Genomic DNA, 23,301 nt, shown 5'->3' on the forward strand with positions numbered 1-23,301 from the left:
TTGGTGACACTACCTCATGTAAGAGTGACCATCCCTGTGCACTCATTTCATCACTGGCCACTGAGAGAAGATGAATTGTTTCATGAAACTCCATATGGAAACAGGTCGCTGCTTGAATTTTAACACTTTGCATATAAGTTACCGATCTTTGACGTTTGTATTTTACTATTAAAGCAAGAGAATTAATTAATCAAAACATGCTAAAACCTTTATACGATGTAATAAAAAGGCTCATTTTTTCTTTTTCTGGCTAATCCAGGGCTCCATAAGTCTTAGTTTTTAATTAACCAGGAAATTCCTTCCACCAAACGCTGTGTATTCTTTTACTGGATAGCCCCCCCACCCCTCCCACTCCTCAAGTGCTATCTGAATCCCCTTCAGTTATATAAGACTCTATAGCTTTGTATGCCTGCATGTGTGCATGCTGGCACAGTGTTTTTGCTTTCAAAGAAAGAAGGCTTTTTGATCTGCCTCAGTCTCACAATTCATCATTATAGCTAATATCACATACAGACGCGCACACACATAAAGCATGCAAACATACACATACAACTGCCTACCAGCAAGCTGTTTGCCCATGTTCTCCAGCTCTTTAGAAAAGAGGGAGTCGCCCAGTAGCAGGCCCGTCTGCCCGACAGAGCTCCCACCTCTCACAGCCTTCAGATCAGCCTCCCAGACAGCCTGACGCTAGTTAGCAAGGAAAACAGAAAGAGAGAGAAAGTCACATTAGAAGAAAGACCCTTCAATTAACTCTTTATATAATTTTCAGCTCTTGCTGGAAATATCTGAGCCATATCTGCTGGGGGAAAAAAAAAGAGCCAATTATTATTTTACGAGCTCAAGAAAAACACAAGAAACCACAGCAAGTGTAGATGAAAGCATACATCATGGAGTGCACTGTGTTAACTGAGTGCAGGGTGCTAGACAGTCAGTAGTGGTTCAGAGCATTTTTGTGTAACTATCAGTAAATCTATAGGAGCGTGTATGCACACCAGTCTGCTGGCAGCGAGCCTGGCAGCGGCAAATCTCGCGCTGCCAGTTACGGAGCAATAAATCAGCCACTTTGAATAGTTTCCAGAGTTTTTTTTAAATAGAGATGATCATATTCTAAAGCATATGAAATGAAAGAAATAAAAAGGCAGATTGGATCACTTATGTGTAGTTGCTGTGTTTGGCCTATTTTGCTCGTACCAATCATGGCCAAGTGTGTGATTTGGAAAGGGACCTGTTAGACAGTCTAAACTTTGCCAAAGTTCTTTAATGGCAGCATGCTTAATCCTCCTATTTTTTTTTCCTTTGATAGGACGCAAGTGGCCAGATGATCTGTTAAGTCAGTGGACCAAGCGTACATGAGCTCCAAGCACAGGTGAACAATAAAACCTGTCAGCCGTAATTCCACCTCCTGTAAGTTTGGTTTACACTAGATAAGTTATGATACCTCTGATGCCAGCACTTACATCATTTGATGTGCTAAGCACTTAATGGGAGACAGAGCTGACTAGACAAAGTGCTGACACAGAGTGAGGTTTGGAGACATCTGGTGATATACATAGAGCGAGGCTTCCAGCGGTCTTTAAAGACAATCCTGGGATAATCCCTTCACAGCAAAAGCCGAGCACGCAGCTGCGCAATATCACTAAAACAGTGAAATAGTTCAAAATGAAAACATCTTGCTATAATTTTTATGATTTTTATTTTGAAGTGCGAGGTACTTGATCCTATGCACAACAGACTATGAACATAAAACACAAGCCACAAAGTCCAACTTTAATAGAACAAATGTCAGAACACCTGTGACCACTGGAACCAAACCGATTCCACATGAAATCCTAGTTGAGGATAATTGCTTGAACAAGGTTATAAAAGAACACCTGTGAACACACACTTTCCTCCTGGGTTATATCGAATGCAACATAGCTGAGTGTGGTAAAAAATAAACAGTGTGAATGGGAGTGTAGGAAGAGCCGTGTTACCAGTAACGGAAGATGGAGTTGGTGACCTCACACAAACCTCCTATTTGGAAAAAAGACAAGCAAATGCTTTTGATTCGGCGAGAAGAATATCTGGTGGTGTCGGGCGCCGCGACGGACACTGGATAAAGTCAACCTCAAAAAAGCCATTACTCATAAAACTGCAAGATTTAACTTGGCCGAAGGATGAGAAAAGAAGCCTGATGAAGTGCAGAACACGCTTTGGTCAGTTACAACCAAAATAAATTTGTGTGGATCTGATGGTTTCCAGCATGTCTGGTGTGAACCTGGCCAATAACACCACAGAGGAGTGCATGAAACAAGGATGTGTGAGTGTAATGTTATGGGACTGCGTGAATGTCAAAGGTGCATGGACGGTCAGGGCAACTGAATACTAAATGGTGTTTTCATTCAGGGCAGCTACAAGAAGCTCGAGAGGAAAGGAATTTTACAACACGACTGTGTTCACAAACGCACAGGGGACAAGAATCTTTACGGTGAAAACTAAAATCCTCTCACTAAAATCCAACAGATCCTTTGGAGATCTTCAGTGATAAAACCTCTGCAGCAAAGAGCGACTGAGAAGAACTGTGTGAATAATGAAGGATTGAAAAACTGGCAACCATCAAACATAAAGGTGGGCAGACAAAATAGCCTTTTTAAAAAGAAAAAAAAGAAGAAGAAGAAGAAAATAAAAAAAATTTCACTGATCAGATTTTTGCATTGGGATTGTCCTTTTGGGTTAAGAGGTGTAGTTCTTAACACATTCGTCTTGCAAAAGAAAAATCCCCTGTCTGGGACACAAACTCAGGGGGTCATCATACTCCTAATGCAGGTCCCATGCCCGGATAAATGGGAAGGGTGCATCATGAAGGTGAAATATAAAAATATGCAGATCCATGGGCTGTGGCGACCTGCTAGGTAACAAGCAGCCAAAAATCCCAGTATATGCACAGGAAGGAATACACTCTATTATAAGAAGAATCTCTTAACATTTTAGTATTCTTGCACAAAGGGGAGGTTAACTCAGTTTGTTCTACAGTAACAAGTTAAGCTCCCCTTAAAGAGGACTGCAATGCTTAAAGAGTAGGTGTAGTGAAAAACAAGGGAAGCTGCTATCCTCTGATAAATGACAGAAGATCATTCCCAGGATCTATGGCATTGATCTTTATGCCTGTCAGATACATAAGGCCTTCTGTGGTCATAGAACCACAACACCCAAGCCAATCTTTAATTACAGTCCTCATAAAGCAGCAAGGCGGGTTGAGTGCTACAAGTGAATCCCCTCCCCAGCTTTATTTCTTTCTCTTTGGTGGTATCTCCCCAAATCCAACAGCATGACATCACACTGTCCTCCTCTTGCCTTTTATACTCAGCTCTGGCAAACAAGGCCACCAACAGATTCCCAATTTTAAGTGGACTTCACGTCGTTACATTTTAAAGCCCCGGTGCTTCGGAAATCCAGAGTCCAAGTTGATTATGTCAAAGATCAAATTTATCGTAGTGCCTTATTAAAGAGCTTGGTTTTATAAAAGCTTTTGATATACAATAGATCAACTATTATTAGCAACATCTACAACGCAACATCTGCATTGAGTTCTAAAGCTCTGCTGTAATCAGGACCATATATCCTGGAGACAGCAGACTGGAGGCCGAGGCTGATGGGACTCCACAGTCCCAAAGACCAGGAAAACCAAGCAAGCCTGTAAGAAATTCACCTCATCAGACAAGATCAATAAACAAACAGACAGTGCAATGAAAATATGACTGTTATTTCATTGGGTTTAGTGACGTCATACTAACAAAGTCACCTGGATGTAATCGTGTATCAATGTGGCATATTTGAAAATCATGTACAAAACAAAAATGCTACACAGGAGATGTTGGGGCACAAAATGGACTTGATTACACGGTGAGACGATACAACAGAATGATGGAGAGTGGTTTCATTTAGCCATGGTTTAGAGCATCTATTGTTCTTATAACAAACAGTGCTTGGCGTGCAATATTTTAATCCTAGCGGCCGAAAAGACAGGAAGGAATGGCTTTTCATTTGCCAAATAAAAAGTGATTTTGCAATGACTTATAGTGTATTAATGTCAGTGGTGCAAAACTGGTATGATCTCCCTCCCACTATGATAAAACTAAAGAAAGCTTAAAGAGAAAAGGGGAAACCCTTCTGGTAAAACTTCTGGCTAACTAACAAACATGGGTCTTGTTTCTTACAAAATTGATTCCATGTTGAGAGCAAACAGGACAGAAAGAGAGAGGATAGACGTCTAGAGTCAAATATTTTATAGCCTGCATGTGTGGAGCTATACGTGTGTGGTCAGCAGTAATAATCACCGCAATCTGGGGTTTGGTCCAACATGGCCCCTCCACACAACAAGGACTGCCGGGGGTGTGTGCATGCAGTCACAGGGGTTTGAGCGTACTGCTGGCTTTGCGAGCACAATTGATGGACTCTTGTTGTGGTCAGGCCTGGGTTGCATAGGGACTAATATACACAAAACACACACAGGACCTTGCACCAAGACACACTCTATTTGATCATCTCTCATTTCAGCTTATTATTTGAGGCTTTTAACTGCTTCACTTGAAGTATTGGGGCTCCTTTTGGACTGCACTAAAGGTACTGCAGTTCTCCTTAAACACAAGTGGATCACTCCATATAAAATCAACTAAATTTGAAGTCAAATGTTCCCACCAAACCATCTTAGAATCAGCTTTTCTTTTCTTTTTTTTGGTGCAATAACTTTACTATGTTTAAAGAAGTAAAACAAAAGTTTATCTTCATGATATAGCTTTGAGCTTTAATCATCAGGATATATATCATAGTTCTTTCTGTGTCATAAAAAGCTGAAGCTGACTGATTTATTTGCAGGCTGATTTTGTCGGCTGCCATCTGCTACTTGATGACATATGAATGAATGAATATGAATGGCTCTGGTTAGCACTGTTGCTGCACAGCAAGAAATTCCTGAGTTCAATTCCACCATCAGGCCGGGGTCTTTCTGTGTGGAGATTGCATGTTCTCCCTGTGTTTGCGTGGGTTCTTCCCACAGTCCAAAGACATGCAGTTAGTGGGGATAGGTTAATTGATCGATCTAAATTGCCCATAGGTGTGAATGGTTGTCTCTTTCTTTGTGTTAGCCCTGTGATAAACTGGCGACCTGTCTAGGGTGTACCCTGCCTCTCGCCCTATGACAGCTGGGATAGGCTCCAGCGCCTCCCACGACCCTGAAAAGGAGAAGCGGAAGTGAATGGATGGATGGATGAAGTATTAGCGTTTATGAAAGCTGATTAATGAGACATGTAAAAATTAAAGAAGAGACAGGAGAAACGCCACAAAGACAACCGACTGATCCAAGAAGAGTTGGGCAGAGGGTAAAGAAGTACATAAACAACTACACATGAGATTTTTAGTAAAATGTATTTGTCTTGTATGTCTGAGAGAAAAAAAATATCAGCAGTCATAGCGGAATTCCAGATTTTTTTAAATCGCCAAATATTGGTATTTATCTAAAAAAATCTATATCAGTCAAGCTGTAATAACAATTTTGTTACATAGTCATGTTTTAGCACTTGCAAAATGGCATGTCTGTGAAATAAAGAAACATCTTTAAAATTCCTGCCACACACTGGCCGGGATCACCGAGGGTGTCAGATTTAGTCTAGCGATTAAAGGCCAAAAAGCTGTTACAAGCTCATAACGCAGTAAAGCAGCAACCTACAAAACAGCCCTCTTCTTTTCACCCTTTTCTTTGCTAACATGAAGTTTTGGATCAGTCACATTCTTTGCTACTTCAGCAGCAGCAGGAGATAACCACCGACTTTAGCCTTGTCTGTACCTCGTTTCCTTCATACTCGTTTTTTAATTTTGAAAAAGCTTCCTTGGTTATAACTATCAACGATCGAGCTCCTGCCAGAAGCCAACAATGAGGAGCTTGGCCTGAGCTCTCTCTGCAGTGCGCTCGCACAAAATACTGTGTGCCAGGTGGTGTAAAGTAGACCTGCTGCATGAAAGACACTCTGCGGACCCTTATTTGGTGCGAGATTAATCTGGGCATAGTGAGAGCTGACATACAGACTTAAAACAGGTATCACATGCCAAAAGAAACTCAGCATAAAGTGAAGCATGACATTTTTCTCTCTGTGAATTTTCATCTCGAGCCTCATGAACCCTTTATGTCATCGGGCCTCAGGGTTAAAGCTCCGGTAAGCCAGTGCATTAAATACTGACGAGTACCCAGCCAGTCCTGTGTTTTTTATAGGATCAGGTGTAGTGATGCGTCAGTGCTGTACAGCTGAAAAGTCTTGTGTATTCTGGGGAATTATCTGAAGTGCAAAGAAACAAAAAGAGGGTCATATATTCTGTCATATCTTTACATGGATTAATCAGCTAAGCTTAACACTAAGAAAAGGAATTTATTACAGGTTTTCTAAATAACTCACTTTGCTTTTGCAGCCCCATCTAAGTTGCATGGCTGTGGGAGAATATGGGATGTGAGAGTTAACACTCACACTTTTAATGAATTCCTGTTGTTTTGGCTTACAGCAGAATCACCTAATGGATTTTATGGACTTGCATACAGAGCTCAGAGGCTCACTCATCCAACCACAGCCAAAAGCAGACAGGATATTGACTATAACACAGGCTTTTACTCAAGTGCTCCAAAGACCGACTTTATGACACACTGCCTGTTCTCATATCAGAGAAAAACAACGAGTGTCAATAGAAGTGCAAATGAGATGATTCTTTACAAGAGTCTGCGGGAAAAATTATATTTTTATTGCACTATACTTCAAAATTTAGCTGAAACCTTGGAATCAGTCTGCCATAACACAAAAGATTAGTTTTTGTATGTGTGACATCTTGGAGTTAATTTCCCAAAACTTTAAAAAAAAATGTTAAAGATGTGAAAGCGCTTCAAAGACTCTCCAGGATGTACACTGCTTCTTGTCCTATGATGCCGGGCGAGGTTTCAGCATCTCCCATGACTCTAAACTGGAAAAATGGAGGAAAAATAGATAGATGGATCTATTACAAGAAATTCCCTAACAGAAATCTCTCCATCATTCTAAGCGAAAATCATTTGAGTGCGCAGGCAAATAAAGAAAAACAGAAAATCCTGTAAATCCAAAACAAAGCTTTTGGCAGATTACACCAGCACTTGCGCTGTGTGGCTACGCTGTGCGATTTGCTCAGATGACAACCATACATGCGTGTCTATGGAGGTGTGGGGAGAAGACTGTTGCCAAATATAAAAAGCCGTACAGCCAAGATTCCTTCGGAAACAGAAATAAACCCTCATAACGGTTCTGCTTCGCATCTCTCTCACACACACAGCACTGCATCACACTAATTATCTTATTTCCAGCATACAAGTGAGCAGTTTCCCTTGGCATATTTTACGATGGTAACACCCATACCACTCAGAGCAAATCTGATTAACACGTATCACTTAAGAGTTACAAAGGAAAGTGGGAGAATTTTGGGGGGAATTTACACCTGGCTATTGCTTTAGGAAAGAATTTGTCTTTATGGGGCAATTATCACCTAAAGGGAGCTGGCAGAGGTAGGAGACTAATAATGATAACCGTTAAGAGTGTTTACTTTCCAACATCTCCAGGGCATTTACTGCCCAAACCAGGGCTTGTGTACAATACAGGGCTCTACTTTATTTATGGACAGTTGTAAATGCTAATAATAAAATATGACTTCAAACTTTTAAAAGTCGCAAAACAACCGTAAAAAAAATGCAATGACCACTGCGACAAGAGAGGAAGCACCAAGACACTTTTCTACCAGTGTGATGAAATCGTATGTCTTTATTCTGTGCAAAGACATAAGATTTCATTACACTTTCATTCATTACTTTATTCGAGTTATTTGTATTCCTACCCCCCACCTCCCGCCAAATAAACCATAAAAGAAAAAAACATTTCCACACTGCTTAGTCATTTTACTCCACAAGCCCCTGGACGACTAGCTGAACTTACAAGCTGTTACAAATTGCATTTGCCTTTCGAAGAGGGCCAAATATAAGCAATTAAGCACAAAACAAGCACGGTTACTTGCAGCACTATAGGTTACAGGAGATATTTGCACTTGCAGAGTCCATATGGGACCTATTAGCGCACTGTTCTCTAAGTTGCCAGACAAGGCTTAACCTGTGAAGATTGCAGTGTAGCGGCAGGATGGAGTGTCTAATCCCTTGTTTCACACAGCTACAAACTAGTGGTTAAATGTGGACGTGAAGGTCTTTGGAAAGGAGAAATAAAAGGCACAGGCTAAATTGATCGACTTAACTCTTTCAGATCTATTAAAACTCTGTTACTCTGTGTTGGTTGCGGTCAAGCCTCAGCTTTTCGGTTCTAAATCCTTCTGTGCGTTGTGTCAAAGAAAACACTTGTAAAATGCTGGGAATTAGTGTGACTGGCATGTTAAGGTCCAAATGTCTACAGTTTCAGGATGGAGGCTATTGTATTTGGCTAAATCCGTCAGAGCTCCGACTGCTTTAGTCCTTCAGTTTCTAAAGGTCTGCTCCCAGTTAGTCTGGAGCCTCTCTGCATCTGCTCCACACACGGAGCACTGCACTGGCTCCTTTCTTTCTTAAAAAAAAGCAGTAAAAAGCCTTGTCTAACACTTACATTGGGCAATTATATTTTTTAAAAAAAGGTATTGGCTTTTCGGAGAGGTAATTATACAAAGGTACCGGCGTCTTAGCTGAACGCTTTATTAACAGCATGTGCCTTTGACTGAGTCTGGTGTGCGCCACGTAAGGCCACTATAGATTTCTTCCCTGAAGCGTCTGAGGTTTATCACGCCACTTTGCTATTCAACAAACCTTTGTGTACCCACTGTAACCCAGAAATATTTAGATCCATTATCAAACCCATCTAAATCTCCTGCGGCTGTTACGTCGCTCGATATTCTTTTTGTGTATTCCTTTCAAACTGCACACAAGAGCTGTGAAAGGCAAGCAAAGTGATGCAGGGAGAGTTTTAATTGGGGCTGTTTAGCGCTATCAGCTGTTGTGTAAGCTGAAATCCCCACATGAAGATGGATCACTTTTACTCGGGCCTTGTTCTGTTAACGAGGGGCTCGAGGTGGTTTTGAGACAATAGCAGTCGAGGAGGAGAGAGCGACGAGGTAATTGATGGTTGTAAAGCGATCTTAATTGTTTGGTGATGGATGTAGGGAGGACACTTACAGAGCCTGACATCTGAGATAAGGTGTCGCATTCCTGGAGTCGTCCCGCCACTGTGTCCAACCCGGGCAAAGGAGCTGCTCCAGACGATACGCACAAACGAGAGAAAGAGGAAGAATAAAGCAGAGTGCAACGGCATAAAGATTTTATATATTAAGTATGAACTGCAACTTACAAGATATATCAGGTACAGCTTGTTCAGATATGTGTGGCCTATGCTCCTCTTCTGATCTGCTGTCTGATAGTGTGTCTCCCTGCAACCTGGAAAACAACACACAACATAAACTTGCACTGCAGCGCATGTTTGGAAAGTGAATGTCAGATAACAAAAAAACAAGCCAGCCTCAATCAGTCTGAGGTGATGAGACAATGAGGAAATGTTTAGCGAAACATTCGGCGAAATCTGGATCGGCACGGAGGTCGGTTTCAGGTCACAAACTTTTTTTTTTTTTTGCTGAAATTAAATATGAATAATAATGAAGAAACGACAGTAATGCATGAATAGACGATGTGTACACAGGCAGCAGCACCTCCACTATCCCTATGCTTATAAAAACATAACTGAAGATGAAGAAGAAAAAATAAAAACTGACACGCAGCTACTATTTTTCTCTGACATCATTCAGTTACTGTTTTTTATCAGAATGTGTTCCAAGCCCCTATTGCTTTCTTTAAAGATAACACCGTGGACTGAAAGGGAAGTGGGTCTGACAGATTTGGCTGTCTTAAGGTAGCAAAAGATTTGGGCTGCCCAGAGATAGTGAAGTAAACTGCAGATGAAAGACAAACAGCCTTTTCTCGTTTCACCTTTCAGCGAGAAGAGAAAAATGCTACTTTAAATGCATTTATGCTCTTCTAAAATGCTAATTCATACCCTCTATACACTCACTATAGCTGTAACTGTAAATCACATCATATGTCAAATTTGTGCACGCACCACGTTGGCATCAAATTCTTTATACCTCATGCTGTTTCCATGTCATGAGAGCAACCATTAGCTGAAGAGAAAGGAAAGCAATCCCTATGCTTTATGGCACAGCTGCATTCCCAGCTGCAGGGCCTCCTTGTTTCTACCTCTACATCGAGACTAAAGGCACAACGCAACTTCTTAAAGTGGATTCTATTTCTTTCCTTCTTTAGACATCCCTCTCCTTGTCTCCCCCCCTCTTTAATGGTCTTTATAAGACCATTAAAAGTACCCAAGATGACTATCAAAAGGCCTTCCCATTCTCTGAACAAAAGCTACTCATAGCCGCAAGTCTTGACTACAATTCCCCTAGTGCATTCCTGATATGAAAGCAATTAATTTAATGAGAACGACAAGTCCAAAAGAGGTTTGTGGAAATCTATCCATTTCCTTAAAACCGCACTGCCAGCTACTTCAGAGCAGGCCTAAGATCTGGGATGCGTTTGCACACAGGAGATTTTGTGGCGGGAGTACATGCTCTTTAAATGAACTGATCAGGCCAATAAGGGAGGTGGATGAAATGTTGGTGTGACCACAGTTATAGCCCAAAAGGCAGAAACGTGGCCACAACACACAGGCCACACAGCATTTTGCACTTCAACCAACCAGCAGAGAGCCACTGGAAGCTGCATGTTTTCAGACCTGCCACTGCTGGTTAAGAGGCACACTGGCTGACTGGAGCGTTTGGTGGTGTGGCCAGTGTCTGGACAGAAGGGACGGAAAAGGACGTTGGCAAGGGAAGGTGTCTTAGAAGTCAGGGATCGGTTTCAATACGGGGTCAGTGAGTTCAAAGAGAAAAGCGATCCTGCAATGCAAAGTTGACATTTTGTTCTTATTATGGTGCCCAAATGGGAACCGAGTTATCGCCTTCACACTGTGGGTGTGAAATTAGGTGTCACTATTTCCTGGTTTGGGGTAGTGCATGGTAGAGCCAAGTGGTTCGTGGGTCTCATTTGCGCAGACTGATAGACTTCACTGACCTGTAAAAAAACACAAGGGAAGCTGGATTCGAATGTGTCTGACTGAGGGATGACGGGTATGTGAGGAATGCTTATCCAGCTTGGGCCAGTGTTCACAGTTCCCTGCTGAGCCAAGCAAGCCTCTGGTATCTTTGTGTGAGTTATAAAATATTGCAAAGGTTCCCCTCAGTCATGTCAATATTAAAATGAACTAACATGAGCAGTACTGCAAGGTCACATCTCTCAGTAAGTCTCACTGACGCTGAAGGACAGATGCATTGGCACACATGTTAGTTTTCTGAAGAACAATTCTAAAGCTTCTGCGATTCTCATCAAGGTAAAAGTAGACAGTTTGAAAACTGTGTCCAGGCTGCCTCTCTCCAACCTGCTCTCTGACCTTTACCCCTGCAATCTTCTGCTCATGTCAGTGTATTCATACAAGAACATGCATGCACATGTTTTATGTGTGCATCCATGAATACCTGAGTCTGTGCACGTATCTGCACAACCCTAATTTGAGAAATCTGTCTTCTCAAAACAGCACAAAGGGCAAGCCATGCGTGCAGCACTTTTCCAGCTTACTGATCTGTTTATGGCCCTTAGACTACCCAAAAATGACTTTGAAAGACCACAGCTCCTTTGCCAATAAAACTTGGGAAAGATTCGGTGGTCAGGTTAAAGAGGACAAAACAAGAATTTGGCCTCAACCGAAAGGATAAAGGAAGACAGAGAAAGGGAACAGATGTTTGACATTTCAGTAACAAAAAAAAAAACCTTCACAAGAGCCAAAAATGACTCCAGATACAGATGCTGCTTTGCTTTGCCACCAATTCCACCATGGGACAAAAGGTATAAACAATTCGCTTAAAAACATCAAGTCGATAAACTGCCAACAAAAATCCAGCGATAGCATTCATCCTCCTGCACAAACCTTTGACAACAACCCGCAGCCTGCGTGTGGAACGAAACTGATAAGCTGCATGAATGAAAGAAGAGTAGGAAACAAACAAATTCCAGACCCCAACCAGTGGAGGCTGTGCAGGCAGATTTGTGCCTGGCGTCTCATCAAGAAGATACCATTTATCTTTGACTGGCATCAAGGAAGAGTTTTGCCCACACCTGCCTATGGTATCACACCCAAAACTCAGAAATCTGAGCACCAGACTGATGATGTGAATCTGAGGGAAACAGGAAATGTGTCTGAGGAGAAAAACTGTGATAACAAGAGAGAGGGTGATAATGGAGACAATTATCCTCGCTAGAGCTGATTTGTGAAAACAAGCAACACTGGAATGGACTTCAGATATGATATTATTCTCTGCTACCTCTGATACAAATGCAGAGAGAGGAAATGGAGGGTAAGAAAAGGATAAGAAAGAAGTGTTGGATGTTTGAAAGAAAAAAATGGATGCAGCAGGTGCTACGGTATAGTAATGACAAATGAACTGTAGAGGAAAATTTACAGAAATTGTTTAGCATTTCAGTCAGGAGATGAATTTGTTTCAGTTCTTGCTGAGACTTTGATGAGGAGATTATCTAGTAAAAAAACAGCAAGTGTGGCTTTGCGTGGGGTTAAGAGCTGAGCAATTTCCTGGCTTTGGGCAATAATTTAACATAATCCTGGAAAAACAGCTATTTGTCACCTATATACTGCCTCCAGTCTTTAAGCTAAGATAAGCAGTTATCGCAACAGCATTAATCTATTTACCTAACTACTAGAAAGAACAAGTCTTCTCAACTGGCTATACTTTCTTAAGGAAAGCTGTTTTATATTATTACAAAACTCAAAAAATGTTGTAAATAACACTAGAGACAGACGAGGAGTGGAGAGAGAGTGGATCCAAAGGCAGACTCTGGAGATGGACAGGAACTAAAAGCGAGCCTTTATTTACGGCTCTATGAAAGGCAAAAAAAAGCAAAAGGGAGACAAAGACTAAACCAACAAAAAACTAAACTGGGAAAACAACTAAACACTAAGTACACGGCACATGAAGACCTGAAACCTGAAACATGAAAAACCTGAGACTTGTAAACATGGGGGAAGATGAGCAGGGTGGCTAAACAAACAATTCGACAACAGGCAGAGGAAGACAGAGGACTAAATACACAGTGGATAACGAGACGGTGGGAAACAGGAAGGAAACACAGCTGGAACTAATCAGACGCAAAGACACGCAAAACTGAACACGCTGAACCCTGGACAAGGGACTATCAAAATAAAACAGGAAACATGAAACATACACTAAGACACGGACTAGACAGTGGAACCAGGGAAGACAGACATGTGAACATGACCGACTGGGGAGACAGAAAGAGAGCACAGAAAACAGACACAGGAGATACACAAACATAAAGACAAGGATGTTTAGGCGTGAGACACAGTAACAAAACCCAAAAAACTAGAATGTATAAATATGACCAAAGCAGAAAATAACTAAGAGAACTAGAAATATAAATGGAAAAGCAAGGAAACTGAACCATGAATAACACTAAATCAAAGAATATTAATTAACCAGCAACACAAACATTGGGTCACAGACCCAGGACCATGTCGTACCAATACCAATGCTGCACCTTATGTACGGGAGAGCAGTGTGTCATGATTTATGAGATGAAGTTTTTTTTCATAGTTCATGTTTGAGGTATATTTCTTTCATCCAAGGCAATTATTTAACACATTCAGCGGGCTATGTATGAACTTGGAGGATAGAAACAAAATATCAATCCTATCATTTATCATTAGTCATAAATAATCTATCATTGTAAAATTCATCAGCCTATTCTTTTTCTAAGAAAAGGTTAATCCATGATGAAAATTTCCAAAAACACGTGACTTCATGCAGAGGTGTATACTACTCCTTTCACCAACCCCTACAGTCTGGCTTTTTTGGTTCTATTAAATGAAGTTGCAAGCTGAAAAAATGCAACGTCTGTTTTTCAAACTAACTATTCTGATGTATTATAATGATTGTGTTGTTCTTTTGCTCAGTTGTGCCCTCGAGCGTCGCTTTTTCTTTCTGTTCTAAGGAGAACCAGTTTGATTTGGTCTTGTAATAGACTAGTACACATCGTGGCTTAAAATCTTTACTTGTCTGACAGCTCCCACAGGGAACACTGTTCATCCCTACTATCAGGAAAAAACAAACTGATGGGTTTCAGAAAAAAACTTTTATGGAGGGGCATTTTGAGACTGTAATGGAATCTACAAACGATCCAGACACTTGACTAGCTCCATGCTGACATGCAAAACAAATGCAAACGGAGAACGATGAAGACGATTAAATGCTTTTAAAAACATATTTGTGTTATTAACCACTGCATGTGTGAAGGTGTTTGTGAAAGGTTTGTTGAGAAGACATAGAGTGCATACAGACATATATACACACATACACATGTGTATGATATTGTGATGAATGATTCCATGAAACATTGGCCACATCTCTGATCAGTGTGATGTTTTATAGAGGTAAAAAGACAGACATTTCAAACTTTGGGGCAGAACTGTGCGTATATTCTCCGTCCACTGTGCCAGAAAAGAGAAGGTAGAAACATTTACCTGGCACACCTAGAGCAGATGTTGAGTGTAACTTTGGCCTGTGGTTCAGGCTGATAGGAGCTGCGTCCTTGGCTGAACTTACTGCCGGAGAGAACCAGCCCTGTCACACCCTCCATCCGCAGGTCATCCAGGTCCTCTGGGAGCAGAGAGGGAGTAACACAGAGAGACAGCAACAGGGAAAGGAAAGCAAGGAAAATAGAGTGAAAACAAGAGACAGAAAGGACAGTTATTAATCATACTTTGGTATCTCCCTCCACTAACGATCCCCTGTGATGACAGTCTGCTAAGAGCCAAACGAGAAAGCAAGCACATCACAGTAAATACACACTCGGCTTAGCCCTGCTGCTGTGCTGCTTCACACACACTCCATAGGCATGGATCCACAAAAAAGTGCAGAATCATAAAGTTCACATGAATAACACTTTGTTATGAGGAATGATTTTGACAAGGTGATGACAGGACCGCATTATTCCTGCACAGAAACAGGAAGGTTAACGAGCTGAACTGGACAAAGAACAATATGGAGAAAAAAACGAGTGGTAAGATGGAAGGAAAGGGTGATGGAGAGGTGGAAAACTGGGTTTTGTCTGATCTCTTACTGTGTCCTGAAGAGCAAACAGTTGCAGAGCACACACACACATAGACTCTCTCCCCTCTGACTCTAAAGAAGTCCATATGACGTTCCTTATGAGTGTAAATACTGTCCGCATGCTCCAATTCAAACAAGTCTGAGAAATAGAAACACTACAAATGTCTTTAATAGACAGAGGACAAACACCACAGAGGAATAAATCATACCAGTAACATGATTTATGAAAAAAACCAGTGGTGATTTTGAATAGTTACAGACTTTAAACTGTCCATTAATACAATTCTAGTATCAAAGGGGAGAGTCTGAATCAGCCAATCCATTTTGGTTTTGAGTGCATCCCCAAGAGATAAAACATACTGCAGTATTTTCCGTGTCACGGTCCTTTCCGTGAGAACGAATAGCGTGCGGGTGTTTTGGCGTCTTCCTCTGTGAAATGTGCCGTTCGAGTTTTTTAAATGTTTAAATCAACATTTTGAACGGTCACCATAACAATATTTCTCCCATTTTTCTCAGACCAGATGAATATCTGAGCTTTGCCAATTGGGGTGAGGGGACGGAGGTCACCTTCAGGCCAGACAGTATACTTGAGCTTCTCGTTGCCATTGTTTCTGCTCGTATACATATAGCACAGTACGTGCCTGACTGTCTGCGTATCTGTGTGTCTAGTTACTTGAAACCAACAGTGATACTTTTCATTTTGCGATTACATTACCTGGCCCCTGGTTTAGGGGGGGGGAGAAATAATGGGCCTCACACCTTGAAAGAGGAGAATGCATGACTAATCACCTGGATTAGATTGGATGACACTTGCTCATGAGAACTCTCTCGCTCCATCCATCAGCGTGGCACAAAGCCAGAAAATCTCATCTGTCTCTTCTCCCCTTTATGTGAAATCATTGCAACAAGACGGCTAAAAGTCTTCCTTCGGTCGTATTTGTTATCCACCTATCCTGATCTGCTACGTAAAAGAAAGTCAGGACAGATGGCAGTTAATAGATTTTTAGTGTTATGTCACAAACAACGACCGCTAGCTACATTTTAAAAAGGAATGAAAAGTATTCAGAGCATCACCTTTCACAAAACAATTCCTAGAAACATTCCCACTGTCAACTACATGCCTGATCTGCAATTCTGCAGCTTTTTATTTCAACTTTAATTGTGGTGTCTGTGACATCCTGTAGTCAGAAAGCCTTGGTATGAACGATGCCCCTCAAGAAATATTACATGCACGGTTTGTTGGCTTTTCAAGTGATGGAGCAGTAGTACTAAGGGGCCCATTAAAGAAGAATAGTCATACTCCTGGGAGAAAAGATCAAACTTAACCTGACTGTCATTCACTGTATCATTTTAGTTACTTACAGTTAGTCCAAATGCTGTAAAATGTATCCAGAGTAGAGTCATTTGCACGTATTTTGCAGATCTTTTTAAACTGTTGAATTTTGACACCATTTCAAATTAAATATTGAAATACTGGCTAAATAACACTAAAATAAAGAGGGAATTCTGGCATGTTAAGCCATTTGTATTCCTGCATTTGTCTGCGAGTGACTAAAAGGGAAAAGGTGATACTGTGAATATTCATTTCAATTTTTAAACCTGTTTTGTTGTTTTGAATTGCACTCTAATATTAGCCAACAATGCATGTATTAGCATGCCACAGCACTACATTGTTACAGCCTCAGTGGCCATAGTTAGTCCTGTTAAGAGTTGGTTAAAACAAAGCATTTCTTTAGCACACAAAAATACATATTTATATCCACAGAAACGCTACTGAAATCACACAGATCAACTGCCTCCACCTCACCCTATCCCTCTGCGTCTCCTCCTTCATTACATCCATGAGTTTCATTTGAGATTTTCCTCTTCTCCTGTCTGGCAGCTCCACATTTAACATCCTTTGTCCACTTCGTCCACTATCCCTCCTCTGCACATGCCAGCTTCAACTCTCTAACTGTATACCCAGTAGCCTTTATGAGCTTTCTTCTCTTTTATTGGTTTGTTTATTCCCACTTGTTTGCCATCATAAAAAGTAAATGTTTTCATGGTTTCAGAAATATGTAAAATACACAACCACATTCTCTTAAGAAGCAGAAGTCATGTGTTTTTCTTGGCACAGAATGTGTTGAAAATATGTCCCAGCATCAAAGAAACAAAGTGATTTCAAAGTCACCTTGTCAGTAAAACCCTCGTCTAAAATTATGTTTAAATCTTTTGCAAAGTTTTTTGGTTTTCTTCTACATTTGACAATATGTTGCTCAATTCCACACTGCCAGAGAAAAAAGGGCTGTTTTAGTGTTTAGTGAAGGACAGATAGGATACACTTCAGTGATACCCTTAAGCAGCGCAATATTAAATGTCCCATTCATCATGGAATGCATTGGAGGGGTGGGGACAAAGAGAGCCACCAGCGATTTGAGCAATTTTCTGGTCGTGGGAACTGCTCCGTTTTGGGTCTTCACTCTTTTCCTATTTTTTCTTCATCCATTCACACTTCCATCCGTTCTTTCGGCAACTGACTAACATGGCATGCTGGATTTTCTTTGGGTCACAGCCTGTGGTACAAATCATTAGCTGACACTTGGAAATATTCACTTGTGAGACTGCAGCTTTCATGAAACACCAAAAGAATAACAGGGACCAGTTCTGACCCTGAAAAATGAACATGACCTCGGTATGCACAGCTGCTTGTCACTTCAACTCCAATTTTGTCTTTTCAACTTGTTTCCATCTGGTCAAGATAACATGACACAGTAAGGAAGAGAGAGACCTCCGCCTGAAGAAAGAGGAATCTAAACTCAGACACTTAGTGGTTACTGAGATAAACAAAATTTTTGTCTGCATCTTACATACAAAAAAAACTGATTAAACTGCGGCTAAATGAAATGCAAGAGAAGCTCAAACATTCTGAAATGAGTCACCAAACCTGAACTTGACCTGACCTGCCAAAAGCACAGGAAACTAGCATATGCAGACAATATCAAGAACTGCAAATGGAAAGTAAAGAGTTTTTTTAATTGCGTTTATGAGCATGTGTGTGCATGAAAGTGAAGCAGCAAAAATTGCTGACCTACTACAAAACTGAATCAGCGTGAAGACCTGCTGCTAGCTGCCCCGACTGTAGCTGTTCTATGGGTGCGCATTTTTGTATCCTTATTAGCTCTCAGAAATAAACTGCATAAATGACAAAGATGGCTTTTAGAAAACAAACAGTTCTTTTGTGAGTTAAAGTTTTGTCTTGCCAGGAACAGGTTTTGAAGGAGGGTGTTTCCCTTCATCTGTGCAACAGCAGTCTGAACTGCATCCATGTTGGCCCTCACGCTGAATCCAACTTTCCGCTGGAGAGAAGTGACAGATTTCTGTGTTGACACCAGGAAGTGCCTGTGCAGGGAGTGCTAAAATGATGAATTTGTATCCCGTGGGATAAGGTTTGGGTGTTAACATTATACATGAGTCCTTTTACAAGCTGGGCTTGAGGTCTGAATATGACAGCAGAAACTGTTTATTAGTCAGGAAAATTTGATTTCTGTCATCCCGCACGCAAAGTCATAGAGTATGACACCAATTAATATTTAATTTGCAAAAGGACTTTTTGTGTTGGACAAAAAAAAAATAGCATATGTCTGGAAACAATATATATGAAAACATTTAAAGTTGTATTTAACGGTAACAGCTGTTCTACACACAAATAAAAAAAAAAGTGTTACATATGCCACCTATACTGTTAACACAGAAATTCAAGTGACACTGAATGAATTATCATCAAGCCAACAAAAGGGCCAAAAACTGCAGTTCCTCTAATGGCCACATGAGGCTGTAACATTTTTACAGCCAGAATAGAAAATTTACTTTAGCGTCTATAAATTATTTAATTGTTTACAACACTCATACAATGGGTGACTTTTTTAAAGACGCATCCATCCATCTATCTTCTAAAGCAATTATGCAAAGAAGCTGGATCCTTTCCCAGCTGTCTTAGGATGAGAGGTGGGGTACACTCTGGACAGGCTGCCAGTCTATTGCATTCGCTCTCACACTCACATCTACTGCACGACCAATATAGAATTACCATTTAAACTAACACCATACATGTCTTAGGACTGTGGGAGGAAGCTGGAGTATGTGGTAGAAGCCCTCACAGGCACACAACGAACATGCAAACTCCAAGCAGAAAAGCGCCAGTAACCCTTTGCTAGGCTTCACCTCCGCTAATTAGAGTCACTGAACAGAGGACTCGCAGCTGTGTTTGTTTTGTTGGCACCTTCTGGAGCATTTTTAATGCAATTATCTGAAAAATAATATCCTTGCTGTGCATTACAGCATGCCCAACATGTTGGAATTATAGTACTTCATTAAACTGTTAATTAGCGCTAATTACCCTGTTTCCATGTCTGTGCACCACACCCCTTCAGTCTATGGATGCAGCTTGCTAACCTAGCTTGCTAGCGTTAGCTGATAACTTAGCATTTTAAACCAAAATAGGGTAAACAAGTTTTGTTTTAAATGACAAAATAACAATTGATTTTTTAAAATAACAATGTAATGCATTACTGTACTAAATTCAGAAAGTACATTACAATTATTTCGTTACTTGCATTACATTAGATTAAGGTTCTTTTTTCTTCCTGTAGACTTTCATTACTGATTTCAGTTTTTGTGCTGGGAGGAGGAAAATGGTGGAGTTATCTATAGCTTTTGAGAAATGGAGACATTCCACCACAGACAGATATTACTTTCATTTTTATTTATTTTTTACTTTTATTTTTATTACACAGAAGGACAATATCATGATGGTGAAACAACTGCATTATACTGCTAACAAAACTGTCTGTCTGCACAGACAGCAGTCTAACAAGAAGCTAGCCAAGGATTTGCTTTGTGTTGTCAGTTTTGTGTTCATACATAAAAACTAAAACATCCTATCTGTGTCTTCATTACAATTAGGGATTTCTATTAGTGTGTGGACCTGTAAGTTTATATTGCTAACTGGTAATTATGTGGCAATGTGTTTCAGTTCAACGTAACAATTAGTGCCACAAATTACTCAACTGGTGACATCATAGTGGTTGTGTCCATCTTTGACATACAGTCTGTGATTATTACACATCACACAAGCTATACTTCTTTAACTTTTCTTAAGTTAATACCCAACTTCAAGCTGAAGATCAAAAGAATAGTACATTATGTGCGTGTAAATGTTATTTTCTTGTGTAGAGGAAAAGACATGGGTACTCCCCACGTTCACAGCAGAGCCCAGCATGTATCCCGCACAATAACACTATGATAAGTTTACAATGTGCCTCCTGTGAGACTAGTTTACCCAAAGACCAGGACAGCCTCATGGGCCTCAGTCTAGACACAACAAACGTCTGTCCACACTCGCCTGTTTGTCAGCCCTGTCACATTTTCACTCCCCAGGCACCAGGGCAGCCATGCGTGCTCCCCCCCCTCGTCTAACGATGACACGGCAGATAAATAAAATGGATCTACACTGGGGGTGAGTATGGTGGGAGAGGAACAGAAATTATTCAAGCGATGCAATCCCAACAAAAGGCCCAAGCGCTCAGGAATTCCGTGCCGCAATCACTGACTTGCGCTACAGTAGGGAAGGAAAGGAGACGAGCAAAGCACGTAGATAAAGAGCTTGTCTATCTCTAAGTTTCCATGTAATTTCATGTTGTTTGGATAGCGACGGACTGGCTGTCTCTTTCCTACTCTAGGCTAAAAAAAGAGCTAAAGTCATAATTAGCACACTACCTTCACAAATAACATAATATACACCTTCTCAGATGATGCGCTGACAGATGTAATGGGTGGAATCAGCTCAACCTCACACATGGAGGGAAGGCACACACACGCTCCATCTCCCACATAGAATCAATGGCGTTTCATCAAGTGCTGTGAATTATTGGGTCTCATCGATGTGAAATAATTGAATTTTCCATTCTTTCATGAGCAGTGGTGACAGGTAACCACAAAACACTGGGCTTTAATTAATAGTCTCTATGTGACACATGCCTCGCTCCTTACGGTGCGCAGTCGAAAAGCTGCGCTTACTCACAGACGGGGACCCACATGTGTGAGCAACATAGTCAGACTTACAGATAAAAAGGCGCACGGCAACACATACAGTGACACTTGCAGACCCCACACTTTTGCTGGCCTCACACACACACACAGCCAGCATTTGCGTTTCATTAAACCTCAAGCACCATGCCTCCACTCGGTGGTTAGTCGTCACACAGACATCTTTGATGTGATTCGCGACAAAGTCACATTTGTTTGGCTTTGTAATAAAAACAATATTCCATCTTACATTTTATAATTATGTCTCAGCTTTCAATAGCACCCTCTCCCCCGCGACCCCCTCCTCTCCTGGCCTAAAAATATGCCTGTAAGGCTCCAAGCCCTCGCAGCTCAGAGCGCAGCAGTAAAAACCCTGATCAGAATCAGATGGGGGACACACATGAGCGTGGTAACATCACAGCTCAGTGAGGCCTGTGGAAAGTCTCATCACAGACCTGGTGCAAACCTCCTTTTAACTCGCTTTCTAACCGCAAATATCGCAGAGATTAGGACGTCAGAGTAGACACGGCCAAGCTTGATGTATTGATGGATTACGATCCCAGTCATTATACTGGGATAAAGGCTCTTTATTGGTGTTTTATTACACATATTTCAAAATTAACAGGACTTGATCGTCAAGAAAGCATTTCACATGTACTACATAATAAAAATACATGGAAACATTTGTCTGCCAAGAGCAAGGTTGCCATCTACAGCTCAAAACAATGACGTTAATCACTCAGAGAGAAGTGTGCCTAGGCAAGAAGCAAATGGGAGAAATTACTGAGAAACAGCTATTAAAATATCAAAGATGAGTGATGGAATAATAGGGTAGGTAGCACCATACAAGCAATACATTCATTTGAGCTGAAAGCTCCTTTTGGAGATCACTGCTTGTTTTTGATAACTCCATAGATACAGCAACATAGTTTTAAATAACTTCACCAAGAAATGCACAGACACAGTTGTATTCAGTCATTAAAATATTATCACTCTAATAATTACTGCACAATGTCATCAAGTCTATAACTCTATCAGGTAAACTTCTTCTCAGCGTTAATTTCGAAGCATGCACGAGCTAGAAAACGCTGGCGTCTTTAGCCGGTTGCCTCTACTAACACAATGGATCTATTCACACAACTGCTTTATCTGCCAGTCTTGATAACAACGGTTTCTACAGATTACATACTTGCGCACCTATCTATCATCTTTTGGCCCCGTCTAGCAACAGTAGTCACAATACAGCTTCACTGTATCAATTCAGCTCGTTTCCATTCGAATAATCTGCTCAGTTCATCTAAGGCGCTAATGCGCACAGGAGGTAGGTACGCTGGTTGTTATTAGGCTATGCTCTGCGTAATGACTACCTCTAGATTTATGGCATAATCGCAACAGTCTACTTGCCTATTGGTAATTGCTTCCAGTAATACCACCATAATACCGCAGCAATTTGCCCCTCGATTAACGTATCCATCTGCACTGTGGAGACTTTTACAGGCATCAAATTGGGCGCAGTTACGCTTTTAATGGGGACATTCTTTTCGCCATCAGGCCAGCAAAACCTTCAGAGGTGAGCACAGTCCTTTCAAGCGTCCAAGCGAAAGATTTACTGTTTAAGCAGATTATGCTACTGACATATATGATCTCATTTACCTCCTCCTCTCGAAGCACCGCGATGATGCAGCTTTGTTTTTGTTGGTTTACACCGTGTCCAGGGCAACTGTTGTGTCTTTAGTTGTTTGGGCAAAGATGAGGGAAGCAATGGTATCATGAACCGGCTGTACCTCCTCCTCTTTCTCTGTTTCCTCTTTGTTCTCTCACTTTTTATGTCTCCTGTTTATTTACAGTCTCTCTTGTTGTCCTTCAGTTTGTGAGTTTTATGCACGACACCTTCGTCCCGGACTATTCGCCAGTGATTGTGTGTGACTGTTTTTATAAGTTCATCCCCATCCTGTATATCTGTTCCAGTTCACGAGTCGT

At 41.1% G+C, this 23,301-nt stretch overlaps 1 protein-coding gene across 1 annotated transcript in view; it reads right to left on the minus strand.

The window, feature by feature from the left end:
* The window catches only part of c9h8orf34 (chromosome 9 C8orf34 homolog), a 71,300-nt gene that overhangs the window by 15,475 nt on the left and 32,524 nt on the right, over positions 1 to 23,301 (minus strand). Inside the window, exons 8-11 of the mRNA XM_087845617.1 lie at positions 14,667 to 14,802; positions 9,360 to 9,445; positions 9,188 to 9,261; positions 561 to 687 (exon numbers count right to left, since the gene is read on the minus strand). Coding sequence (XP_087701743.1) covers positions 561 to 687; positions 9,188 to 9,261; positions 9,360 to 9,445; positions 14,667 to 14,802 — 423 coding nt within the window. The remainder of the gene's footprint in view (positions 1 to 560; positions 688 to 9,187; positions 9,262 to 9,359; positions 9,446 to 14,666; positions 14,803 to 23,301) is intronic.

This window comes from Neolamprologus brichardi, chromosome 9 (assembly GCF_056152115.1).
Source record: "Neolamprologus brichardi isolate AB-2024 chromosome 9, ASM5615211v1, whole genome shotgun sequence".
NCBI classification, from domain to species: domain Eukaryota; kingdom Metazoa; phylum Chordata; class Actinopteri; order Cichliformes; family Cichlidae; genus Neolamprologus; species Neolamprologus brichardi.